The sequence below is a fragment of the Erithacus rubecula genome, assembly GCF_903797595.1.
Source record: "Erithacus rubecula genome assembly, chromosome: 9".
Classification (NCBI taxonomy): Eukaryota; Metazoa; Chordata; class Aves; order Passeriformes; family Muscicapidae; genus Erithacus; species Erithacus rubecula.
In genome coordinates this window covers 1489460-1517402 of record NC_136660.1, presented here as the reverse complement: position 1 = coordinate 1517402, position 27943 = coordinate 1489460, and the positions used below count along the sequence as shown (strand labels likewise).

Here is a 27943-nt window from a genome sequence, read left to right as displayed (position 1 = left end):
CCACATAAATAAATTGCTGAAGGAAGAAATAAATGTGAAAACATGCTATGTCATAGAATAATGGAATTTTTATGGTTGGAAAACACCTCCAAGATCACCCAATCCAACCTTTGATTGTCATTTTGCCCATTTAAACCACATTGTGCAGAGCCACATCCACTCATTCCTCAAACACTTCCAGGGCTGTGGCTCCACCATTCCCTGGGCATCCCCCCTTCCAATGCTCTGCCACTCTTTATTGAAGAAACATTTGCTAATATCCAACCTGAACTCAAGGAAGTAGCTGGAGAGAAACACCAGGTTGTGATGTTTGGATGGTGAGAAACAAAGATGGAAATTAAAGCAGCACCTCAGCTGTGCCAGGAGTGCCAGGACAAGGGGAATGGCTTCCCACTGCCAGAGGGCAGGGATAGATTGGATATTGGGAATGAATTGTTCCCTGGCAGTGTCCAAGGACAGGTTGGACAGGGCTTGGAGCAGCCTGGGATAGTGGAAGGTGTCCCTGCCCATGGCAGGGGGTGAAATGGAATGAGCTTTAAGGTCCCTTCCAACCCAAACCATCCTGGGATTCCAGGGTAAATTCAGCTCATACAACATATCATAGGACAAAGCCATGACCAATCCAGAAAAATCCTGTCTGGACAAACCCTCTGGGTTTATCCACACTCAGCTTTGCATGTTTGCAATGGAGCTGGGGGATAAAAAAACCAGAATTCCTGTAACCCCACATGGCACTGAGGGACCCAGCAGCAGCCACAGGAGCAATGTCTGATGCAGCTCCTTTGGGGTCATCCATGAGTGAACCCAGTTTTCCACTGAGTGCCCAGTGAAGTCCAAAGGCTCCCTAGAGGTGCCCTGGAGAGCAGCATGACGCCCTTCCAATAAAAAAGCCAATTTCTTTGTTAAAATGGATTTATGAGGTTGATTCAGCTGGGTCAGAAGCCCATCATATTTTTAATATTGGCAAATTCTCTCTCAATAAAAGCTACGGCTTTTAATAGTCGCTGCTTTCAATGACACCAGAAATCAATTTCACCTTCAGCATTTCATGCCTGGAGACGTGTGTGACTAAAAACAAACAAAATTTGGATCCAAATTAAGGTGTTGATGCTGCAGGCACAGGCATTATGTGCAGTCAGGCCTTCTGCACAAAGCTCAGGGCACTGGAGCTCAGAACTAATGAGATGTTTAAGTCTTGCAGCTGAGTTTAAATCATTAAACTCCAGTGAAAGAGGCCTTTTGACATTTGAAGCTCACAGCTTGTAAAGTCCTGCAGAGTTCAGGTGCCTGCAGCTGGTGGACAGGCTCTGAGTTAATTGCCACCAGTTCTGAGAGCTCAGTGCCACACCAGAGCCATCAGCAACCTCAGCATCAACACAGTTCAGGCTCTTCCCACATCCATCCAGAGATGAGCAGACAGGTGCCAAACAGCCTGGAAAAATGATCAGATTCCAGATTCAAATATTTGAACTTTGTTGTTTGCCTTCCTCCCTTTCTCTGCTCTTTGGATCAAACCTAAGGACACTCAGCTTGCCTGGACCAGCAGAGAGAGCTTGTGAGCTGCTCCCAGGAACATCCCAAACTTCTCTAATACACAGGAAGGATGTTTGCTATTCCTGCAATTTGTCCTGAAGGTAAATATTTTCGACACTTCATTAGGAAGAGATCTATGACATCTCAAGAGTTGCATTATGACTGTCAAAGAAGAGAAAGAGCTGCACTTAATCTTAATATTCCAGCAGCATATCTGCCTTTTGTTCTGTGCAAGAAATACAGATGTCTCCTAAATCCTGTTGTGATTGAGGGCTGATAAATATGGATGATCTCAGGAATTACCAGGCTGGATTCCAGGCTCCTGTGATTGAGTGTAGGTGTGCCTACACAAAGGGAGTTGGGTCAGCAATGTTGCCTCTGCTTCCAGCCCTTTCCCTCCCCTCCCACAGAGGAGGATAAATCCTGGGCTGCTCCCTAATCCCAGCACAAAAGCATTGAGGATATTTTAACTCAAAGAGGTGAGGCCCTGGCACAGGGTGCCCAGAGAAGCTGTCCCTGGATCCCTGGCAGTGTCCAAGGCCAGGCTGGATGGGGCTTGGAGCACCTGGGACAGTGGAAGGTGTCCCTGCCATGGCAGGGGTGGCATTGGATGGGATTTCAGATCCCTTCCAACCCAAACCATTCCTCAGTGATCAACCCATTCTTCTTCTCTCCTTTGTAAGAAGGCCCAACAAATGATGCCTTTAAAGCTTAAATGAATTAATCTCTGGCTCCATGTGACTGCACATGGAGAGGACACCAGGGAGGGTGGCAAGCCCCACTGCAGTGTGACAGCAACACTCTGACCTGTCACCAGAAATCACCAGTGCCATGGTTGGGAGGAGCATAACCACCAGTGACTGTAGCTCCTGAAGCTGTTGCATAATCATTGATAATCCCAGTTTTTAGCATTAGCAGCCCAAGCTAAATCCAGATTTACTGCTCAGAGTGAAATGCAGTTGTTAATTTGAAATGTTTTCCACCTCCCTCACAGGATCACCCTTAACCACAAGCCCAAGGCTGCTAACAGGGCATGGAAAATGGCAGGATTTGGATTGGGCTGCTGAGGGGGTTTTTCTCTCTTCCTAGCAGATGGCAGATTCAATGTTCCCAATCAGTGGCTGGCACATAAAGCAGCTTTCAGAACCAGACCATTTTTGCCAGTAGGAATTTCCAGATTGTTGCAGATTTCCAGTTCTGATGGCACAGCTGCCACTGGCCTGTTTTAGGGGAGGTTTCAGTGGGTGTTCTACAGACACTTGAGCCTGGAAATCTGAGGTAGCCACTGCAATTTTCTTTTATTTCCTGTATTTCTTCACTTCTATGCTCTTTTACACCCTCATTTGGCTCAAGCCCTTTGGAACTCCTGCTCCTCATCTTGGCTGCCTCAGGAATTTATAGGTTTGATTTAAAAAATAAGTTACATTCATATAAAACTTATATTGATATTTAATATTTAACATAAAATATATAAGATATATCAATATAATACATAAAAGTATATAATAGAGAAACATATTTATATTACATGGTATAATTATTTTCATTTATTAATATTTCTATTGACCTGAATTTATATATCACTACATCACTGATACTGATCATTGCCCAACCCACTCCCAGTACTCCCAGTGCCAATTTTCTGAGAAACACAGTTAGGAAGAAACCAGGTGAGTGGGAACTGCTGACTTTGCCCTCCCAGGTGACAAAGAAAACCAGGATCCCCTTTGGCAGGTTGTCTCATGGGAAAAGGTGTCGAATAAGAGGAGTTCCCAAAGTCGGGTTTGGAAAGAAGTAATTGGAAAAATGGATTTTTTTAATTTTCATTTTTTACAGCTTATAGAGATTAGTGCTTGATGGAGTAACTTTGTGTGTGTGTGAGAGGAAGTAAAGGCCACATGCAGGATCAACAGTCTTCAAAATGTCCTTAAACAACAAAGTAAATGAAATAATCTTCAATGAGAAAAAAATCCCAAAGGGTAGGGAATTCTCTGATTGCTGCCAGAGGAAAATAATAGGAAGGTAAGAGATTTTAGAGTAAATAGTTCAGGAAGCCAACATAAAAAGCACAGATAGGATTTTTGAAGGAAAAATTCTTGGCATTGCTGTGATATTTGTGTTAGCGGGACACACAGCTTTTCTGGGGGCCAGATGTTCCAGCAGCTGGAGGCTGCACTGTTGTCACTGCAATGAGTTTTCAGAGATTTTCAGTCCTACCAAGCACCTTTTCTCCCCATGCTGGGATCCATAAATCACATTTTGAGGAAGAAAAGGTTGTGACTGCAAAGCAGTTCAGTTTTCTGCACGAGTCATGCAACAGCCAAAGGAGAAGATTCCCTTGTCATCCCAAGGAAAAGGAAATAACAAAAGAAATCTACAGGTTATAGGCATAGATAGGAAAAAAAAAAAAAAAAAAAAAAAAGATTTAATATGGATAAGAGATCTGGGAAAAAGAGAAATTCTGGTATTCTCTCCCTATCCATAGCCAGGCATTTTAACTGTTTCTTTTATCCATTGCTTTAGCTCATTATGGGATCTCTAAGATGCTTTTGAGGTGATGAGGAATTCCTGCTCCCCAATGTGTCCTCAGCATCACAACCTGCAGCCTAAAATGGCTTTGGTTTATTTTGCTCCCTCCTGTTGAGATATTCCGAGGATACTCAATAAAGGATATTCAAAGGGAATAAAGGATAAATTTCCATATAAAAGCTGAACAGAAAGGGGCAGAGAGCACAGGAAAGGGCTGGAATAAAAATATTGTAAGAATCAAAGCATTTCCATCAAATACAGCCAATTCCAGAACCTTGGATTCATCGGCATTACTTAGGCAAGATTCCTTCCCTGCAAACATCTGCAGGACAAAACCACTTTTATAAACTGAGCAGGAATTCAGGCAATTATTTTGCTAATTTCTTCTGATATTTTCTAATTTAAATCTGTAATAATTCAATAATTTAATAAATAAAGGAAGAAAAGCAGAGGTTAATACTGTTAATAGTTTAAAAGCAAGAGCTAATAACATCCCATTAGAGGGAAAAGCCAATTCCTGCTGGTAATTTCCCTAAAGATTCCTTTGTTTGTGGGTTTGTTTCCTGGAGCAGATTGAAAAGATTGAATTTGGGGCTCAAGGAAGCCTGGTTGAAATTCTGAGGGGGAACAACAGGAGTTCCATGAAAACACCAGTAAAAAGCAAAATAACTCTAACAAAAGGAAGCACAAAGCAAAGCTCAATGTGCAGAATTCATAAATTAGAGGCTATGCATGTTACATCTGGTTTTAATTAGCACATTCCTAATGAAAAGCACAAAAATGTCTTTAATTAAGGAAATGGGCTCTCAAGTACATGGGAAATTCTGGGGGAATAAAAGGGAATTGCAGAGAAGGGGACTTCAGGCAGCAATGAGCAAATCCTTGGCTAAAAATTGCCATTTTATTCAAATATATCCCTTTTGTTATTTTCTTGGAGCATCAGTACCACCTAGCTTTCAGAGGCCACTGCTCTAAATATAATCAGATCCATAGAGAATAATTCATGTGGTTTATCACTCCCCAAATTAATTCTGATTAAAAATGACTCTTGTAGAATGATTTGTGGCATTCTGCTGAACTTAAGCTTCCTTTTCATCTACTTAGAGGAATCTTACTATGAATCTAGAGCAGGGCAGCTCATTATCCTCCTCTAAAAGGCTTTTATACTCAAATTAATGTATTTAAGAGGATGCTGCTGGCAGCAAACCCAATGACCTTAAAAAGATGGGAGAAACTCCATAGGATTGGCCTTGGTACATATCAACTCTCTGCATGATGAGAGAAATTTTTATCCAACATTTTATTGGTCTATTTGTTTCTAAATTCAGTGTGTGTGGAAGATTATGGACTCAGTATTAGCTTTATTCTCTCCTTATTAAAAAAAAATATTTAATTTATTTTTGGTGTTTGATTATTTTTATCACTTGTGAAAATTTGTTCAAGGGGTGGCACTGGGTGAGTTTTAATGTCCCTTCCCACGCAAACCATCCCAGGATTCTCTGATTCCAATATCCCACATTTGAGGCTCATCAAGGCTGTTGTTAGTGCCAGCAATAATGAGAAGATACTGAGGAAATTACTTTCTTCTCAAAATCACTCAGATGATGTGAAAGAAAGTGAGCAACTGTTAATGAATGCAGGAGATGAAAGCAAATGCATTAAAAACTCCTCCTAAGAACCTGAATTTCCCCCTGGAATCCAAACCTGAATAATTTCTACAGTGCAAGCTCTGCGTGTACTTTATTAATGTTCTCCTAAATTGCAACTTGGAAAGCTGCTCATTTCATTCCACTCCTCAAGAACAGGCATTCATTTGATTAATTATTCTTAAACCAGGCTGGAATGTGGATTGTGTTTAACTAACAGAGCAATTACTTTTGCTTTCTAAAGGCCAAGAAAGAAGGTAACAAGCACTGACTGCTGCAAATGCTTGGTGCTACAACAATAAATTCCAGCCTGATTCTCTGCAACAAGAACATTTCTTAATTATTTCTAATTTTACTTTCACTAAACACACAATTATGTTTAATGCCATCCACTAATACCCACTCCTGGCTTAGACCTTGTTCCATTTTGTGCCAGCAAAAACTGGGAGGATTGAAACTGAAAAAGCTTGAAGACATAAAATTGACATTTCTTTTGGTCCTCCTTTGGGACTGATGACATGGTTTGAGCCAAATTATTCTAAAGGGTAAAAGCAGATTCCCCTCATCACCCCCAAGTTTTTTCCTCACCCATTTCTTAGCCCCCTGACTGACACACAAACACTTGTGCCTAAGAAATCCTCTTGGAAAACCAGGAAGGATTTCACAGCCTGTTCATGTTTCATGGGATGACTCCAAGTGTGATTTGACAATTGTGCCTCGTGTTTCATTTACTTTTAGATGGAACAAAATGTTCCTTTCCCTAAATTACTTTGCCTTCCAGCACCTTTGTCCTGTTATCTGCTCTCTACAATTCTCTGGCAAGAGAATGAAGCCAGGTGGGGATTAGTCAAAGGACAGGAGAGGAAACAGCCTTGAGTCATTCCACAGGAGGTTTGGATTGAATAATTAGAATTTCTTCATAGAAAGTGTGGTTAAGCATTGACCAGGGCAGTGGTGGAGTCACCATCCCTGGAACTGTCCCAAAATGTCTGGAAGTGGTGCTTGGAGACATTACTGGTGGTGACCATAGTGGTGCTGGTGGATGGTTGGACTTGATGATTTTAAAACTCTTTTTCCACCTTAATTCTGTGATTCTTCAGCAGTTCTAAAATTAATGGATTTGACATGATTCTTGGATTTGCCACCATTCTTGGACTCCTAATTTTGATGAAGTAGAAACTTCCCAATTCCCCACTTCTCTGCCATTTCTGGGCTTATTTGTGGAAAGAATCTCATGAAACCAACGAAAAAAACCAAACAAACAAACCCAGCTAGGGACAACTTTATCAAGCTCTGACTGTTTTATCATTCCTGGTGCTCTAAACACATCACATATTTGTTTTATTGAAAACGAAGAGCTTTTATTCTTGGCTATTAATACTTGATGCCAATTGTAGTCTGTATATTACATTTCCATTAATTTTCTCTCTCTTAAAAAAAACCAAACAAAACAAACACAAAACCAAAAACCCCAAACCTTATTGATTTTATGCCCACTTTCCTCCCAGTGCAGATGTGAAATTGCTGGATTTCCCCTGTAAAATCTAAATAAGGTGCCACCAAAATAGAAGAAAACTTCAGGTGAAATTGGCATTGAGCATAAACTGAATGTTTAAATATTAACAGATCTAAAATGAGAGCTAAAAACTGGCATGAGACACAAACATCTAACACTGACTACAAACAAAACTTGGGTTTTAACTCAAAGTCATCCTTGTGTCAACATCAACTACCAAGCAGCTTTAGAAAATGCAAATTTCAAATTTTCCTGTAAAATATCAAACCAGTGAGTACAAATTTTCCCTGAGTAAGTGCAGGTTATGACAAAACCTTCAGCCTTACCTTCACTTTAAGCACAGAAGAAAACATTCTGGCATCTTCAGACACCCCTCCAATGTACATTTTTTTTGTAAACACAGGTGCATGGTCATTTTCATCCTTCACCTCAACAAAGACCTTGGCTGTATTACCTAAAAGAGGGAGGGAAAAAACAAAATATAATATTCTGTAATAATTTGTAACATCTCCTAGCATTCATGCATTTACAGTTCAGGGAGATCATATAAAATGAGTGTATGGATAATAAACTAAAAATAAATCCCTTAAACATCACAGAATTCTAAAACTGGATAATCCCAGAGTCATTGAGACTGGAGAATCCCTCCCAGCCCATGGAGCCCAAGCTGTGCCCAGTGCCCACCTTGTCCCCAGCCCAGAGCCCTGAGTGCCACCTCCAGCCCTTCCTTGGACACCTCCAGGGATGGGCACTCCAAACTTCCCTGGGCAGCCCCTGCCAAGGCCTGAGCACCCTTTCCATGCAGAAATTCCTCCCAATGTCCAACCTGAGCCTCCCCTGGCACAGCTTGAGGCCGTTTCCCCTTGTCCTGTCCCTGTTCCCTGGCAGCACAGCCCGACCCCCCCTGGCTGTCCCCTCCTGGCAGGGAGTTGTGCAGAGCCACAAGGTCCCCCCTGAGCCTCCTTTGCTCCAGGCTGAGCCCCTTTCCCAGCTCCCTCAGCCTCTCCTGGGGCTCCAGCTCTGTTCCCTTCCCTAGGTGAGTAATAGGGATCTGTGTCACACTTTAATTCTGCAGCTTTTGGTCCCATTAAATACCCACAGGTGTCACAAAGAGCCCATTAACAGCAGCTCTGCACCTTGCTTTATCTATTTTAATTATTCCTACTGCTGTGCAAATACTTAACAGCTGATTCAGTCCAGTCCTGGTGTCTGTAAACTCATAAATGGTCACACAGAGTCCTGGCTCAGCAGCCTCACCACTTAATTAATTTCCTGTGCTAATTAAAAGCATCCCTAAGCCTGTCCTCCTCCCAGAGCTGGCCTGGTCCAGCACTGTCTCACCTGAGAGGTTCAACACAAAACCCCACTGTTCATTTGGTTTTATTAAAGAGTTCCTGCTCTAGCCCATTGAGTAATAAACATCTCCATGGAAAAACATCCAGCAAAAATCACAGACCTGATGCCAAACAGATTCCACTATGCAATAATCCCCACCAACATCTGCTTCCCTCTTTCAGAATCATATCAACCAGAAAGGATGCTGAAAATGATGATATCCAGTTCATTAAAACCACATTTGCAAGTGATAAATTGCCTCCTTTCTGAGCTGGTCTTCTCAGCTCCTTCCAGTGCCAGGGTAATTTCAATGTTGCACAGGTGCCACTGATTTGAGTTACTTGTACAATGCAGGCTCCTCAGAAAAGGCTTAGGAGGTGTATATTTAAGGGAGGAAAACATTAAACCACAGACTATTTCTGACATGGCCAAAGTCATATTCTGCCTGTCTGATAGTCCAGGTGAAGGGAAAAAATTATGGCTTCATAAATGGAATTGAAATCTGAAAAAATACCAATATTTAAAATGCTGTCCCTGAGCCAGCAGAGTGTCCTGGGGATTCTGAGATTCCCAGGCAGACTTTCCCACTGCAGCTCCACCTTTTAGGGAAGAAGGTGGCATTAAAAGCAGGATTATGTGTGGAAGTGACCATGCCCTGCTGAGCCTATAACCAGCCCTATCACTGGCTGCCACCAGTTTGGTCCTAGAGGGAAAATCCTGATTTTATCTGTGCAGGTAAGATCAGGTGTAGGCTCACTTGTACTGGTTTCCTCTAATTCAAATCAAACATCATTTGCATATAGCTCACTTTTGTCATGTCAGGCCAGTTTGGGTGAGGTGGCTGAGCCTTATGCAAAGTTTGCCTTGTAATTTGCTCAACTCACCATTTGTTTAATTTGCTGGCAGTTCTCTGAGCTGCCAAAATGCTGATTTGTTTAGCAAAGGGTGAATGCTTTAGGAATGGAGAAATGGAAGTTATTACATAAGCACAAAACAAATAAAATACCTTGCATATCCACAGGCAAACATTAGGACTGTCACCATTTAGTATCTACCTGTGTTTCAGCTTCCTGCCTGTTTTCTGGACACAGTCCTTCATTCTAGCAGATGCAGTGGAATGTGGCATCTGTGAGCTCCTCCCTATCCCACCTTTGGATCCAATTCCACAGCTGGCTGCAGGAAAGGGCTCCCACCAGCTACAGAAGTTGCCCTCAGTGAAATTCTCACTAAAATCCCTCAGCAGCAGCTGTATCATGTGGGAAGGTCATGTCAGACCCTTCCCCATGGGTATTTTTCCCACTCCCTTTGCCTAATTTAGGAATATTCCCTGCACAGGGGCTCTGGTGGTCTCAAATTCACCACTCCTGCCCCCCCAGCCCCCAGTCTGATGGAAAAGGTCACCAAAGAAGTGCACTCGTAGAGACTCTGGTTTAGATTCTCATTAGACTCCTTTTTCCTTCATGTCCCAATTTTTTAACTGTTTTTCTAAACACCAGGTGTGGCTCAAACCCTCTTTGTGAGGACAGTGATCATCACAGGCTGTCAGTATTCACACTCACCTTCCAGAGGGGAAATTTATACCCTCAAGTAAAGCCTCCCAACTTTGGTGTTCTAAGTCTGGAATCCAGCACCAGTTACTTTTTTTTCTTCATGGATTCCAGGAGTTGAAAGCAGGATTTACTCCTTGGTGGTAATTCTTGTGAGACCTCCCAGAATCCAAATATAAAATCTTATTACTTATGACTGTTCTGCCTAAAGAGCTGTCCAGGTGAAAGAACAAAAAGCATCTTTACCTGGAGAAAGCAGCACAGGCTACCAAGGTGGCCAAAAAGAGCCAAGAAAACTTATTTCAGTGGTACCTCAGCCTCCTGCAAGGTTCCTTTTCCTTCTTTTCTCCAGCACCCTGGAGATGAGCTGCAGTGCAGAAAAAATACAGAACTGCAGCTGCTTCTAAGTCATCCTCAGTTTATAGGAACCAGCTAAATAATCACTGCCAAGACTTTTGGATCTTTCAGCTTTTGTAGTTTGCTTAAGGGGGGTGAAAACACCCTGAAAGCTGCTCTAAAGCAAAGCTGAGGAACCTCTGAAACACCTAAAACGAGTAGTCCATGAATAAATAACAGAAAACAAGCCCAACAATAACTCCTGGGTCGCTGGTGTGTACTAGATTTCACTCCCAGTTGTTTTTTTCCAAACATCTTCGTTGAAAGCTCTTTCCCAGTCTCCCCATCTAAAAATGTGCCAGATCTATGTGAGCCTGTAGTTCCTTGCCAGGCTGCAGAAATGAAGCTGTGATTTTTGGACACTGGGACAGCACCAACAATCCTTGAGTGTTCCTAGGTGAGTTTTACTTTACCAGCAGCACTGCACTTGCCTTCTGCAACATTCCAACCCAGACATGGATACAGCTGCTCTTCAGGCATGGATAACTCTAACACAAATCCCTACATCTCCAAAAGCAATTCTCCAGCAGGCAACAGCAGATTTCAAAGAACCTTTCCAAAGTTCATCTGAATCCAGCTGGGAGGGAGAACTGTAATTTGCCAGGGTGTAGGAGTACTTTGCTTTACTCCTGTCTTACAAGTGCGTGGAGCAGGCTTTGTGCTTTGGCAGGTGAGCTGTGCTGAACGGCAGCTGGGCTCCATCTCACATTCCTGGATTTGGCAGAACCAAGTAGGAAACAGCACTGAATATTTTTCAGTGGCATTTAGATCTAAATGAGCCCATAAAGCCAGAAGAAGATCATCATGTGCTGTCGTTGCTCAAGAGTGCAAAAAGAAGCAAACAGCAACGTGTTTGGAGCAGCATGAACCCAAGGTCTGATTTAAATCCATATAAAACCTCTTTTTCTAACAAATAATGGAGCAGCATGAGCCCAAGGTCTGATTTAAATCCATATAAAACCTGTTTTTCTAACAAATAATGACCCGAGTGGGAGCTCAGGTTTTATTCAGCCTCTCTGAAATGCACTGCTTTGCTGCCCAAAAGTTTGTCCCAAGCTCTCCCAGAGCTGTGAGGCAGTGGGATCAGGCTCTGCTTGAGTCCATCTGTCACAATTCCTGGATTTGGGAACTGCCAGAGCAGCCAACTTGTAAAGCACCACAGCACCAACTTCTGCAACCAAAAAACATAAGGCTGCTTTACTGTTACATCAACACAACAGGGACACAGAATTCATGCTCATATTTAATGGAGCAGAATCATCATTCCCAATTACTATGGAACAGCTGCAGAATTTTAGTTGTAAAACTACCATTTCCACTTTATTCCCAAAGGGTTTTTTGGGTTTAGGAAAAAAAACCAAACTGAAGCAGACAGGATTGTTGCCTTACCCCCAAACCCCAGAGCAAAGCCCTGCTCACAGCTGGGAGTGTAGCAGAGCCAGGACAGTGCCTTTGTACCAGCCCTGGGGGTGCCAAAGGTGACAAACAATTCTACCTGACTGGATAAAACATGGAAATAATCAGTGGAAAGGTGACTTTGTTTTCAAATCTTCTGACAGCAAGATAAAGACTATGTCAACCTGTCACAGAATCATCCAAAGACCTCCAAGAACATGGAGTATGACCTGTGACCACTGTCCACCTTGTCACCCAGTCAATTAATTCCTCTTCAATACAAGAAAAGTTACCACGGGGTTCTGTCATTATCTTTGTATCTCTAGGAATGTGAAATCACAGAATCCCAGGATGGTTTGGGTTGGAAGGAACTTTAAAGCCCCTCCCCTGCCATGGTCAGGGATACCTTCCACTATCCCAGGCTGCTCCAAGCCCCATCCAGCCTGGCCTTGGGCACTGCCAGGGATCCAGGGGCAGCCACAGCCTCTGTGGACATGCCCACCAATGCTTTGGTTCTACAGGTGGGACCAGGTTGAATTTGGAGGCAAAAGCAGTAATATTCTCTTTGTCCCTCCTTGTCCATCCCGCTCCAATGCTCTTTGTCCCTGTGTTTAGGCAGCACTTTCTCTGTGCTGCTCCCTCTGCTTCCACACAAATCCTTCTGTTTCCTCCTGCCCCTTACCTTCTCACCTCAAGGAGCATCAATCCCAACAGCCTCAAGAATTCTACCCTGTGCCTGAAAGCATTGTCCAAACTACATCAATATTAAAGGTCCTTCAGGGCTCAGCATCATCAGAATCCTCAAGGAGAACCCCAAGCTTTTTAACTCATTCTCATCACCAAACACAGCTCACCATCCATTCAAATGAAGTAAAACCACACAGCAATTTCATATCATAAAGTTTCAGTGAAAGTAACTCCTTTAATGAGTTTGACTCTGTTGAAAGCAAGAATGTGACTTTGCATGATTTAGCACCATCTGTGAAACCCCCAGTTTAAGTCACCAATTTGATGTTCTCATACTCCAAAGGACATCTCAATTTACTTTCTCTCCCCATATATTTATTCAATTATTGCCACACTATCACCTGCACCATCACTGAATGACAAGCTCAGTTACACTTAATGTACTTTCACTTTCCCCCTGCACAGATGAAAACTCCAGCTCCTATTTCTCTATAATTATTTCCTATAATACCATCACTGAAAACAATTTGGTACCCAGCTTCTGAGCTTTGTGATATTCATCCCTGTGTGGTAGCTGAGCAGTTTGTCAGGGCTGTGTCATTTACAGAATCCCAGGATCCCTGAGGCTGGAAAATGCCTCCCAGCCCATGGAGCCCAAGCTGTGCCCAGTGCCCACCTTGTCCCCAGCCCAGAGCCCTGAGTGCCACCTGCAGCCCTTCCTTGGACACCTCCAGGGATGGGCACTCCAAACTTCCCTGGGCAGCCCCTGCCAAGGCCTGAGCACCCTTTCCATGCAGAAATTCCTCCCAATGTCCAAGCTGAGCCTCCCCTGGCACAGCTTGAGGCCGTTTCCCCTTGTCCTGTCCCTGTTCCCTGGCAGCACAGCCCGACCCCCCCTGGCTGTCCCCTCCTGTCAGGGAGTTGTGCAGAGCCACGAGGTCCCCCCTGAGCCTCCTTTTCTCCAGGCTGAGCCCCTTTCCCAGCTCCCTCAGCCTCTCCTCCTCTGATTTTTGTTCCAAATCTGTTTGATTACATCCCAAAAATGGGTCTGAATAGTACGTGTACTTCACTATGTCCTCTCTCTTCCACAAACCCCTAAAAGGCTCTGAAGCCACTCAGATAATTTCCCAGACTGAAACGTTCAGCCTTCTTTCCTATCTTTTAAAGGGAAGAGGCTTTGATTTATTGGAGCATAAAAACCAGTTAAATCCAGCAAATTCCTCCTGTATAAATTAAGTGGAAAATGTTCCCTGTTAAAAAGAAACTGTGTGAAGCTCCTGCTCAATGTGTCAGGTTCCATCACAGCCTCTCCTGGGGCTCCAGCCCCTTCCCCAGCTGTGTTCCCTTCCCTGGACACACTCACTGTATATCTCAAAGTGAGTGGCCCAGAAATCCCTGCAGATCCAGAGCAGGTCACCAACAAATTCCAGAGCACCAATTCAGGGTTATGCAAGACCAGAACTGGCAGCAGGTCAGTGCCAATGGGTGTCACAGTTTTGTATTAATTCCATGTTGTATAATCCTGAGGCTGTGCATTTCTAGTCACCCAGCTCCAAAATGGTTCATCAGTTCAACCTCAGCAAAGCCCACACTGATGTGCTGATTGTGCCTCATCTCCTCCTACTGCAGTTAATCAATTCAGTGCCCTGAAATCCAGAACTAGTGTTTAACCTGACTAAAATTCCTCAAAAATAATCAAAGTGCCAAGAAAATGGAAAGGAATTCATTGTATAAATGCAGGAATCAAACCCAGAGATCAAGGTATCTCCATTACAAAGTCGTAAGTGATTCAGCTGGCCAGACACATCTAAAGTATTTTAAACATATACATGTATCAAAATGTTTAGCCATCCCTGCAGCACAGTGCACATTTTAAGAAATATATACTGGAGAACCAAAGGCACCCAGCATATGTTCCTTTAAACTGGCCTGAAGTCAAACTCCAGTCACTACCAAGCATTCCTGAATAAAGTAATTCAGCCATCACTTTTTTGGAACTGCTGCTCAGTTGGGAGAGCTGCTCTATTGCAGAGTGTGAGTCAGAAGAGGGAAGGAAAGAAGGACCTGATGACTGCCTTGTGTCTGCAGTGGCTGAAATGTTTGGAGAAGGCTGTGTGCTGCATGGAAGCCTGATCTGCTTCCTGGGTATTCCCTGGCTGTATTTTTATGGATAAAACCTCATCTGGATTTCTCCCAGGCACAAGGAGAAGCAGTCAGCTCTGCCTTTCTGTGCCCTGGCAGGCACATCCTCAGTGGTGGCTAAACCAGCACAGGATCTCACTCTACTCTTAACAAAGCCAGGCTCCTGACCACTGATAAACCGCAACGTGTCACACCCCACACATTCCATTCTTACTCAAGGAAAGAAGAAATTTCCACAATAATCCAGGCTCAAAATCCCAGAATGTCCTGCTGGTTCTGTGGGTAACACTGGAAATAAACCCTGGTGAAGGCATTGGAATGGCCACCCCTGTACATTGTCTTGGGTCAAATATTTGAGCACCTTCAACTAACATGGAATCCCAGAATCCCAGAGTGGTTTGGGTTGCAAGAGAGCTCAAAGTCCATCCAATGCCATGGGCAGGGACACCTTCCATTGTCCCAGGCTGCTCCAAGCCCTGTCCAACCTGGCCTTGGACACTGCCCGGGATCCAGGGGCAGCCACAGCTGTATGGCCACGTCAGGCTGAGAAAACCCCCCTAAAAGACAGCAATGTCACTGCAGAGCAGTTTCACCATTCTCAGCAAATACCAGCAATATCTATTTAAAAAGATGGAAAAGGAAGGATTTCTGACACTTACTTTTGGAGGGGACTCTCAGGTTGGATCTCACCACCTGCAGGGAGTCTGCCTGCACTCGGAGCTCGTAACTTTGGACACGTTCATAGTCCAGAGGCTTTTTCACAGAGATCACTCCTGTTCTGTTGTTAATGGCAAACACATCTGGAAGCCAGCAAAAACACAGGAATTTTATGAGATGCAAAAATAGGGATTTTCAACGCTCTAGGGCTGTATTTTGGGGATGACACAATTCTCTGACACTTCCCTCCCTCCCTCCCTCCCTCAGGCTTGTAAAGCCCCATGTAGCTCATCTTTGAAGATATTTTTAAGGAGCAGAATGGCTGGATCTGCTCTGCTACTGGGATAACCAGCCCAGCATCACAGAATCATGGAATATCCTGAGATGGAAGAGATCCAAAGGATCAACAAGTGCAACCTCCTGCACAGGACTTGAGTACAGATGGAAAGATGGGACAAGACAAAGAACCCCCTCTCACAAAAAGGAGGAGAGGGAATTCTTTACATCCCTCCCAGTAATTCTGTGTTATTTTGCCAAGATGTCCAGGTAGATCACAGAGAGTATCCCAGCAGGATGCTTTGCTTGGATACCAGGCTTTAATCCAATATTTGTTACAGCATGGCTGAGTCTATAATCCCTTAAACCAGATTTTTAAGCAAGTGCAACTCCATCAAAGATATTTATGTTTTTATTTCAGTGTGCCATGGACTCGCACTATGTGGGCATCCATGGGAATTTTCACATCAGTGAGAATTATTTTCATGCTAATTGATCTTATCTTTAGCTTATCTCCAAAGGTTTGATAATGGTAGTTAGAGAATCAGAATGGTTTGGGTGGGAAGGGACATCAAAGCCCATCCAGTGCCATGGGCAGAGGCACCTTCCACTATCCAAGGGTATCCAAGCCCCATCCAACCTGGCCTGGACACTGCCAGGGATCCAGGGGCAGCCACAGCTTCTCTAGACACCCTGTGCCAGGGCCTGCCCACCCTCCCAGGAACAATTCCCTCCCAATATGCCATCTAAACTTCTCATTCCAGCTTGAAGCCATTCCCCCTTATCCTGTCCTTTATAAAAAGTCCCTCTCCAGGTTTCCTGTAGGTCCCTTCCAACCCTGAAATTCTCTCCTGCTTGTCCAGATGAGGTGGGATTTCACCTCAACAATCTGAGATTTTCTTTCCAACGTTAATGATTCTGTGATTCACCTCAGGCTGCTTTACTTCTCCATACTTTCTTGCAGATCGCTGGTGTGCCCTCCAGGCTCCCCATAACCACAAGACTGAAATATTATTATTATTATTATTATTATTATTATTATTATTATTATTATTATTATTATTACACTTACCCTCTTCATTCCCTGACACAATGGAGTACACAATTGTCTGGTTCAAGGCTGCTGCAGTGACAACAGTGACCACAGTTCCCTTTGGGGCACTTTCACTCACTGGGGGAGGTCTGCAGAATGGAACAGAAGGATTTGAGTTACACTCCCAAGAGCAGGTTATTGACACTTACTCCTCAGGTTGGTATTGTCTGTTATTAGGGAAAATCATATTAAAAAGGAAAATGTTTAACCTTTGAAAATGCAAAACCCTCTGAGAGGTCCAGAAGACAAGAGGTGGCAATGTAAAGATCTAATGATTCTTGAATCTGAGAAGTGGGCAGTGGGGAATAATGAGGAGAAACAAGAACTATCCCAGCCTGATAAACTGAAAGTAAAAGACAAAATAGGTATTTTCTATATATATTTTATATAGATCTGTAATATACCTATTTTGTAATAGATTTTTAATATCTTCAAGTCTATTAAGAAAACTCAGTAATCTGTCACAAAACCATGCAGGAAACGTCATTCTTGGATAAAATTCCATGTCTCAAACAGGAATAATTTTGGGGCTACCTACATGGGAATTTCCACTCTTCACAAAGATCCAAAATTTTTCCTGCCAACACATTTTGGTAGTAAAACACAAGATGCTTTTCAGGAAATTAACTGCAACCCAAGGCTACCCAACCACTGTGGAGCACAGGGTGCCCAGAGAAGCTGTGGCTGCCCCTGGACCCCTGGAAGTGTCCAAGGCCAGGCTGGATTTGGGGCTTGGAGCAGCCATGGGAAGGTGTCCCTGGCCATGGCAGGGGGTGGCACTGGATGGGCTTTAAGGCCATTTGAACCTAAATCATTCCATGACTGATGTCCTTAAACCACCAATCCAAACAATTTCAACAAGGACAAGTGAGAAGCTTGAGCTCATCTCAAATCCTCCTCCTCAGATTTTCCTTATGGCAAGCAATGATTGAACTCATGCTTCAAACTCTTCAAAATAAATGCAAAAGGAATTTTTGACACTCATCCATGAATGTAGATTTTTTTTTTTTAATGTATTATGCAGATATTTTCAATTTTTAAAAATTACACTTGTTTGATGGGTAACAAAATAAATGCCAGATAAGGATCTGCTCAGAGAGGTTTCTGAGTTTGAAGATCAGTTGTACATTGATCTTCAAAATTCTGGAGAGAATCTACACCTTCTTCTTTCTAGGGAGTATAATGGAGGTATTTGGAAGACCACATCCCACCTGGAGACATGGTGTAGTGGTGGCCCTGGCAGTGCTGGGGGAACAGTTTGGTTTGATAAACCCAGGCCTAAATAATTCTGTGATTCCATGAATATTTTATCACTTTCCCCTTTCTTCTTCCAGGTGGTTTTCAAACCCACCACATTTTCCCATTCTAAAGGCAGGGAATGGGCAGGGCTCCAAGAATCCATGAGCTCCAGGAATGCTCTCAGAGACAGGGTGGGATTGTTGGAGTGTCTGTGCAGAGCCAGGAGCTGGGATCAGTTATCCCTGTGTGTCCCTTACCACTCAGGATATTCCATGATTATATGAAAGTTGGAACCCCAGGACACAATCTCAACTGTTGAACCCAAACTCTTCCCATCAAGAAGTGGCCAATCTTCTCCTGAGCTCTACCTTACAAACGTTTCCTTTGGAAACAATATTGCTTCAAACCTCCTAAAAAAACTCAGAGATAATGAACATATGGAAGTTTTGGATCATGCAATGTAACAGTGATCTCCTCTTTTTTTCACAGGTGGAAAAATCCCCTTTTACCCAAACACACATGCACAGACCAGATCCCTCCCACAGCTCTGTGCCAGTGGTTGGAGTAAAATTCCTTGCTGCTCCTTAATTTATTAAGCTCTAAAACCATTGCTGTGAAAAGCTTTTTAGTGTGCATTTTACCAAAGCAAATGCTAATCTTTGGGATTAAAAAGATGCCAAAAGGCAGGGAAAGACAGGGGAAAAAAGCTGCCAAAGCTGGAAGCAATTAAAGATGGAGTTCTTTTGATGAGGTCAGAGAAAAAATGCCCTTTTTATGCTGCATTAGAGATGATGTTGGGGTTTTTTTTGCCTTTTTAAAAGAGTGGGAGTGGAACAAAAGCCCTACATTTCATTCCTAGCAGAATTCCAGGATATTTCTGCAGTGGGAATGACCTTATAGCTCCCTCTGCCAGTGCTGAATCCAATGGATTGACAAATTAATAATAATCATAGAGAGGTTTTGTGTTTGCTCTGAGGGGAGAGGGTAGAACAGCACGTTTCCCCCCATGGTAATTGAACTGATTTTGTTCTCTTCCTTTAATTCCAGGGACTTGGAACAACAGGAGCAATGTATCAGCTGGAGTAAAACACCCAGCTCATCCCTTCAGAGCAATCCTCTGGACTGTGGAGAAGAAAAGCAGCAAAATATGAGCATCCAACATCCTATATCCTGCCCTTTATCCTGTGCTACCAGCTCTAGTAACCTTTCTAAGGGATTAAATTCCCTATTTTCCAATGTTTGAATGGTTAAGATAGAAAATGGTGCTTTTTTCCCCCCCAAAATATTATTTGAAGGGTGTTTTTATGCCTTAATTTTGCATCACTGGATGATAAAAGCTGGAATTTTTGTGGGGATAGGAAAGCAGGAGAATCCAAGCCAAGCCACACAAGAAAAGGACTAGAAAATCCCCATGGGAGTGGAAGGGAAATTCTGTGAATTGCTTTGAAATATTTGAAACCTTTTCAATGAAATGTTCCTTTCTGAACTTCTGAACTCCCCACCTTCTCAAATCTGTGATTTCTGATTCCTTCCAAGACTCACGTGCCCAGAATCCACATCTATCCCATCCCTGAATGTAAGGAGGTCCCTTGCAATAAATGATAATCCACCTGCATCCCACAAATCTTAGGGATAAACCACAATTAACACCCAATTTAATCCCCAACCCACCTCAGCCTTATCCAGAGTTTTAATCTTCCCTTCTCCACACAATCACCCTTTGACCATGACAACTTTAATTTATTCCCAGAAACATCCTTTCATCCTTTTCCATGGTATTTTTTTATTCCATGACCATCACAGCAATGTGGCATTTAGGCCCTTTGATTTAACTTTTCTACAGGTATAATAAATGATATCCTGGGAGCATCCAGGATGGAATGCAGATAAGGAGAGACCTCATTGATTTCTTTGAGTATGAAACCACAAAATGGGTTTGTTCCTCAGAAAATAAAAAAAGCCAAAAAAAAAAAACCCACAAAGAAGAACAAGATTAAAATAAAGACATAATTTATGCACAAAAATACTGAAAATAAATACAAATTTAAAAAAATCTCTGAATTTGCTATATCCTAATTCTATGTGTCTTGATCAGAGTGGGAAAGGGAGACTGAGCACTTCTCAAATCCATTGCAGGGCACTACTACTGAAAGTGTCCCAGTGAAATTTCAACTTTTCCTCTCTACTCTTCTGCTTCTTCTTTTTCCCTGCACTAAACACATCACTCCCAGCCCTTTTTCAATTTGTCTGATAGCCAATATGCTTTAAATTCACCATGAAACTTGTCTATCTCCAAAAGCATGAAGGCGAGATTTAATAAAAAATTAAATTTCAAACCAGCAAACCCAATAATAATTTGGAAAATTGGTTTAGGGCTGAAGCTTAATAGTGGGATGTGAATGGACTCCATATGAGCCACTTCAGTTGCCTCTACTTTGTGGACTTCATATTTTGTGCCTATTTATATAGAATATTTGAATATAAAATATTTTATATATTTATATTTAAATTCATGGGGGTCCATAAAAACCCCTGAGAAATTAAGTTTTGGTGCTGTTTAATTACATTGCTCACCTCGACTTGATTGAGGGGTTTTTTTTATTCTTAGAATGGTGAGAGGGCCAGAGCAGCTGTGGCTGCCCCTGGATCCCTGGCAGTGTCCAAGGCCAGGCTGGACTTTGGGGTTTGGAACCCCTGGGATAGTGGAAGGTGTCCTTGCCTGTGGCACTGGATGGGCTTTGAGGTCCCTTCCAACCCAAACCACTCTGGAATTCCACAATTCCCATGGCAGCTCCTTTAATCCTTGCACCAGCACATAAAAAACTACCTTGGCTTCCTGTGTTTGCTTAAAAAATGATAGACCTGGACACATTTGAGAGCAATAAACCATCATTTTATCAAGTTTTATACATGTTTTAGAGCAATAATCCATCAATTTATTAAGATTTTGCTTTCCTAGTAACCATCTGAACATCTTGTCTCTGGCAATCATATTTTTTTTTAATAGAAAAAATTATTTTTGTCTTAATTAGATGCATTTATGGAGCAGTTTATCTTCAGAATGTCACATATTCCTTCCTGGACTTGATATCCTGCCTTTCTGTCTCAATTCCCAAATTGGTTGGAGGCACTCTGACCTTCCCATGGTATTTATCCCCAAAACAAATGACAAGGGAGTCTGGACATTGCTCTAGTGATCCTGTCTTAACCTATTGTATTTTAACTCAAATGTCAGGTTTTGCTCTCCTGATCTCTGTGTGTTCATGTTATCCCTTCAATCCACCCAAATTAAACCTGAGGCCATAAAGGCAGGAATATTCCTGTCAGGACTCTGCAGAAGCAAAAAAAAAAAAAAAAAAAAAAAAGAAGAAAGGGGAAAAATTCCTGCCAAGCACAATGTAGGGCACAGTCACACACTTGGATTGGTGAGACTGATGGGATAAATTCCAAGGATAACATGGCTGGAAGGATAACACACTGCTGGATGCCAATGGGGTTTAACACTAAAATTATGGATAATTTAGGTTCCATTTCCCACCCCCTGAGTGATTTATTCCTACATTTCATTAACATGGAGTTGGGAGCTCTGACTCTCAGCCTTTCCAAGAACAAATTCCCTGCTGGGATCTGGCTCCCTGTGCTTTCCTCTTCCCTTGGAAACATCTCACCAGAACATTTCATTGAAAAATAATTCCTAAAATTCTAGTTTCCTTTTCGTTTGGTATAAAGAGGTACAGGATTTAATAAAATGCAATCAGCACTACTAACACCAGGAAAAGTTAGGGGAAAAGGATCTTTCATCTGGTAATTACCTGGTAACTCACACACTAATTTTTCAGTACCTGGTGTAAAAATAATTTAACTTTATAATCACATCTGCTGTTTTTTTTTTTTTTAATTATAAACCAAATAAAGTACCAGCAGAAAAACACTCTACACCAGTGATTCCAAAGGGAAAATCACACATATTTTCCCAAATCCATGCCACTGATGTGACATGCAAATTCCAAATGCATGTTGGAAGCTCCAGTTGAAGTGTGAGGAAAACATCAACTGCTTTTACCCCCTCATCTCAAAAATGCTGCAACTAGAAGGTTACCTGTGATATTCCCTTAATAAAATGTAAATTCCATCCTAGGAAAGCTGGGAAAAGCAGTGGTAGGATGGATATATTGGGAAAAAGGATGATGCAAATGGATACCAGCATTAAACAAAACATTTTTAGGGACAAAACAATTTTGAGGAGCAAAAATAATCATCTGTGGACTCTGACAAGAAAGAGAAGATTATTTCTGAGGGGAAAAATGATCCCTAATGGGGGAAATCCCAGGGAGGAGAAAAGGGAAACTTCAGTAAACAGAGGTTTGAAGAAATGCAGCTCAGGAGCTGCCTGATGGAAAAACATCTAAGGTGGAATTGATATCCTGGCAGTGTCCCAGGCCAGGCTGGATGGGGCTTGGAGCAACCTGGGACAGTGGAAGGTGTCCCTGCCCATGGCAGGGGTGGCACTGGATGGGATTTAAAGTCCCCTCCAGCCAAAAACATTCTGGAATTCTCTGATTCATTCACAGATACTGAGAACACAAAAGGGCCACTCTTTCCAGTTCCTGAGCTCCACCCCAGAGCACTGTGGATGCTTTTCCCACCTTTCAGGAAGCACCAAATCACAGGGATTCCAACCATGGAATGCCACCCCTACCCTCACTGTCACTGTGCAGGGCTCCCCATTCCTTATTTCCCAATGAGGAAAACTGTCTGAGTGAACAGCAGGAAACCAGAGAGCTGGGGAAAACCCCTTGGAATAATCGACTCCTGATACAGCTTCGTGATTTTGTTTTGTGAAATCCTTTTGCTTGGATGGTGTTTTACTCCAAAATGAAGGATTTAATTGGGTGGAAAACATTACAACATCTCCTCCACCGAGGGACAGCGAGCTCCACGTGTCCCCTGATCTCCCTTTTTAGGCAGAACACATTTCCACAGCAGGGCTGGTGCTGGGAGAGAAATAAAATTAAATGAAATTCCACACTACATTTACATTGAGTTATAGCCTGGAATTCACAGCCTCCCACATTTCCCCATAAAACTCTGGATTGCTGGGCAACTGGACACATCTTTTCTGACAGGTTGGGGAGCTGTAATGCAACACTAACAGAAGCTGTAAGTTTGCAAAATTCCCCATTTTTCCTGTTCTGGAACGACTGAACACCTGGTTAATGTGCCCACAGGCACTAATTAGGAAGCAATGATGCTGCCCCCAGTTCCCATTCCATTCCCTGCTCCAGCAGCACTTTGCTACGAGCATTGACCTTCCCCTTGCAGAGGATGTGGAATTTATTAATTAACACAATGCCAAAAAGACCCCAAATCCCTTTCAACTTTTACTGTTTTGAATTGAGGATGTGTTCATAAAGAGGACAGGCTGGCCAAAAATACCACTTTATATTCATCTGAGGTTCCAGTTACATCTGGTCTCCACTCTTTCACAGTGCTACTAATTAATATCTGTTAATTAAGAAATGAAAGTGCTGCCATAAGTTGCTGTGAAGTAATGGAAACTTCTGGATTAAATCCTTGATCCAGAGGTGATCTAGGTGAAGTCAGGACAAAAGAAAGAAGAGCTTCGGAAAGGGGCTTTGTATGGCAGATTTGATTTTCTCAAAAAATTGATTTATTTGGTTTTAACCTTTTTTTGGTTGTTCAGCAGAGCTGTGGCTGGAAGTATCCAAGGGATGCTGGACAGGGCTTGGAAAACCTGGGTAGTGGAAGGTGTAGGGAACTTTAAGGTCCCTCCCAACCCAAACCACTCTGGAATTCCATGGTTCTTTGCCCAGAGACTATTTTGCTGGCACAAAGCAGGATGAGATCAGAGCCAGCATCAAAAACTTTAATAAATTCTGTGAATTGTCTCGTCCTCTTTGGGGCAGGGATGTAGAAAGTCTCCCTGTCCCCACCAACCCACTCTCCAGGCCCTCCAGGCTGTCAGTGGGCTGGAGACACTGGAAGTGTCCATGTCTTCCATCAGTTCTGTAGAAAACCAGTGGAATCTGACTGACACCAACACCCTGAGGGAGATGAGGTGACAAAAGCAGCAGCAGCCATGTCCCTCCCTGGCAGCAAAGGTCAGTTGGGCTCCCAGCTGGCCCAGCCACCTCCAATTAAATGTCCACACCTTTCCAGCACTTTGATTCTTTGGGATTTCTGCCTATTTTCTCCACACTGTGTTTTTGTGGAACAATGCCTGGCTTGGAAAACACTTAGACAGGCACTGCTGCCATCAGCTCTCTCCATGGCAAGGACAGACAAGGAGCCACCCTGCTAATGCAGCCCTGGGACCATACAGGGCTGACCACAGATCATTGGGGTGGAAAAGCCCTCAAAGGCCATCAGAACCCAGCAGTGCCCTGTTCCCCACTAACCAATCCCCAGGTGCCACATCCACACCTGTTCTGAGCTCTTCCAAGGATGGTGACTCCATCACCTCCCTGGGCAGCCCCTGCCAAGGTCTGAGCACCCTTTCCATGCAGAAATTCCTCCCAATGTCCAAGCTGAGCTTCCCCTGGCACAGCTTGAGGCCGTTTCCCCTTGTCCTGTCCCTGTTCCCTGGAGCAGGGCTCTGATTCTAAGGAGTGAATGCTGGGGTGAGAAACATCCCAAATCCCTGCTGGCCTCCTCTTGCCAGTCCCTTCCAGAAGAACCACAGATGTAGAAGATCCCCTCTGGTGGACTTTTGAGGGTCTCTCTCACAGTCATTAGGAAGGATCTGTATTTTATCCCCCAGTTATTGCAAATCAACTGCTCCATTCTGTATTTTCTGGATCTCAAAGCCCTCAGGTGCCCTATGCTGTTTGATACGAAGAACATAGCAGTGTTTAGAAGTCTCCAGAATAGTTTACAATCTAAACAAAGAAGGTGGAGAGAAAAGAGACCAATTAATTTGCCCCAAATGATGCAACAATGCAGAGGGTGAGCCAGTGAATAAACACCAATCTGCCTTCATCCACTTGACTGGTGCCTACTCTGGAAGTAGCTCCAAGACATGGATAAAGATCAGTCAAAGTCTCCCTGGGTGTGAGGAGAGCTGGTGTTCCTCTGGCAGAGCTGCAGCTCATCTCAAGGCAGAGTGGCACTTTCATCTCCCTTTCTGCTCATGCCATCTGCTCTCTCTCTTTCTCTTTTTAATTTATTTTTGATTTTGTAGCCCAGGCTGCAGCTTTACTCTGTAAAACTGTTCAACTGTGACCTTTCCCTAAATACACAGGAAGGAAGTTTGTAAACCAGCTTGAGAACAGTGCTGGAATCATCCAGATTATGATAATTAGACAAGCAAAGATCAATACTAATCCACTCTAAAGCTACTAATTCTCAATCCATCAGAAATTCAAGCACCCACATCCAGCATTTTTTTCATTTTGCAAGGGGCAGCATTGCTCTGTGCTGCCTTTCACCCTAAAAATATCCTGTGTCACTGGAAAATGAGGTCCTGTGACATCTGCCAGTTCCAGCTTGCATCACTGTCAACAAACTAAACACAAAGCACAGCTTGCAGAGTGTGACAATCCCTGAAAACCTCGGGAATCAACACTAGTCCTGCTCCCAAATATCTTCAGTCTCCAAGCTGAATCAGAAACTTCTGGGGTTGTTTTAATTTCATTTTTAACACTGAAGAAATTAAATAACTGCCTTTGCTGTCCCCAAGAGATTTTTAAGAGCTTTTTAACACTCTGCAAAGAATTTCCCAGGAATGGAGCTGTGCTTTGGAAAGGGAAACCAGGCTGTCCAGATATTCCAAAGAATTCACAGGGACACAGAGATGACCTGGGTTATCATCAAAAGATATTATGGGCTATGAGTCACTTTTTACTGCAAGAGTTCTTCACTGTAGTGAAATAACATTCCCAGCTGCTGGGATAAAACTGGAGTTCAAGGCAGGCTCAGGAATCCCACAGTCCCTGAGTGGTTTGTGTTGGAAGGGACCTTAAAGCCCATCCATTCCCACTCCCTGCCATAGGCAGGGACACCTTCCACTATCCCAGGCTGCTTCAAGCCCCATCCAGTGGCCTTGGACACTGCCAGGGATCCAGGGACAGCCACAGCTGCTCTGGGTACCCTGTGCCAAGGTATCCCAAATATCCCATCTATCCCTGTCCTTTGACACTCTGAATCTATTCCCTGTGTCCTGTCACTCCAGTTCCTGCAGCAGGGTCCCTCTCCAGCTCCCTGTATCCCTTCAGACCCTGGAAGGAGCTGTGATGTCCCCACACAACCTTCCCTTCTCCAGGCTGAGCATCCCCAGCTCTCCCAGCCTGGCTCCAGAGGGAAGATGCTCCAGTCCCCTCAGCAATTTCTGGGCCTCTCTGGACTTGCTCCACAGCAAGTTTGCCCCAACAGACCCCTGCCTGCCCTGATCTGAAATTTCAGTCCCAAATGGACATGTTTTTATTTGCTACATTACCCAAAGCAATGCAGCAAACACTGCACACCTCTGGAGATAACTAAGAAACTGTAGGGAGCAGCAGGAACAATTTCTCTCTCGAGAAAAATCCTTCCGCAAAGGAGTATTATTAAATGGAAATTGCACTGGTCCTTCAGATTTCACATTTGTTTCACATTAAATACAAAATTAGGAGAAGAGAGGCATGTTTTTGATACTTTTCACTTCTTTAAGTGAGAAATATGCTAACAGTCCAATCATGAGGACAAACAGAGTGCAGATAATGATTTTTTGTCTAAACTCCTTTAAATAGTTGAACAAGCCCATCTTTTAGGGCTTACTGAAGACAATTTCTGTTCAATTTCTGCTTTCTGATTCCCTGCAATCCTTGGATTTGGAAATATCTCTACAAACCCCACTACATTCTGCTGCTGATTATGTCCCTACAGTGGCAAAGAGAGAACACATTGGAACTTCTTGATATCTTGAAGCTGCTTTCCCTGATTCTTATCACTTCCTATTATTGTACAAATGTCAAATTCATGAACACATTCTCTGTTAGAAAATCTAACAAACTAATCAGCCTGTGCCCCATTTTTTGGTTTGCTTTTGATCAACTAAGACACTGAGGTCTATGATATTGAATTGTCAGAGGGTACATTTATGAAATTATGTCTCTGTGGTGATAACAACCATCACCTGCATCTTTAACATTGAAGAGGTTGAGTCCTGAGTTCTCTCATGCCTCCCACAAATGGTGTAGAGGGTCAAAATACTCTCCAGGAAACTTAACCTAGAGCCCTGGTGATCCCAGTCCCAATTCCAAGGCATGGAATTTGTTTATCCAAATCACTGATATTTTCAACTTCTGAGGGGAGAATTTCAAGCAAACCTTCCCTCACTATCACTGTCAGCCCAGATCTTTCCAACTGGTGACAACCTGCTCAGAGAGAAAAATTCCACCACAACAGAGTATTTTTGTAGCTCTCTTTCAGACTAGCCTTCAAGCAGGACTTTATTTTGACTTTAAAACCAGCAGTTTTAGGGTGAAAGAATGAAGTCCTTTACCTGTATTCGTCCTGTGTGAAGCGTGGGATGACTGAGGGCTGCAGCACTGTAATTTCCACTGTGGTGGTGTTGAACTTCACTGGGTCCCCATCATCAAAGGCAATCACCACCAGCTACAAACAACACAGAAAATCAGGCTCTGACTACACAAAAGAACATTCTTCATCCTGACTTCCAGCAATTCTGGTATTTGCAGGGTCTAAAAAATCAGATGTGATTTTCCTTTTGCTGGAAGTCACATGTGGTGTAAGAACAAAACACAGAGGGAAAAGGTGACAGCCATCCTCAGATTGAACCTCTGCTGGAAAATTTACAGAAACATGGTAAACTGGAGGAATTTCTTCCTGGAAAGGGTTGTTAAACATTGGAATGGGCTGCTCAGGCAGATCTGGAGTCCCCACCCCTGGAGGTGTCCAAGAAGCTGCTGGATGTGGCACTCAGTGCTCTGGT

General features: G+C 43.2%; 1 protein-coding gene across 9 annotated transcripts in view; it reads right to left on the bottom strand.

The window, feature by feature from the left end:
- The window catches only part of PCDH15 (protocadherin related 15), a gene marked incomplete at its 3' end in the record, with an annotated part of 626608 nt that overhangs the window by 41201 nt on the left and 557464 nt on the right, over positions 1 to 27943 (bottom strand). For all 9 annotated transcript variants that reach the window (XM_079312511.1, XM_079312506.1, XM_079312514.1 and 6 more), the window contains 4 exons: positions 27494 to 27606; positions 16732 to 16841; positions 15386 to 15526; positions 7551 to 7678 (listed from right to left, as the gene is read on the bottom strand). In XM_079312511.1, coding sequence (XP_079168637.1) covers positions 7551 to 7678; positions 15386 to 15526; positions 16732 to 16841; positions 27494 to 27606 — 492 coding nt within the window. The remainder of the gene's footprint in view (positions 1 to 7550; positions 7679 to 15385; positions 15527 to 16731; positions 16842 to 27493; positions 27607 to 27943) is intronic.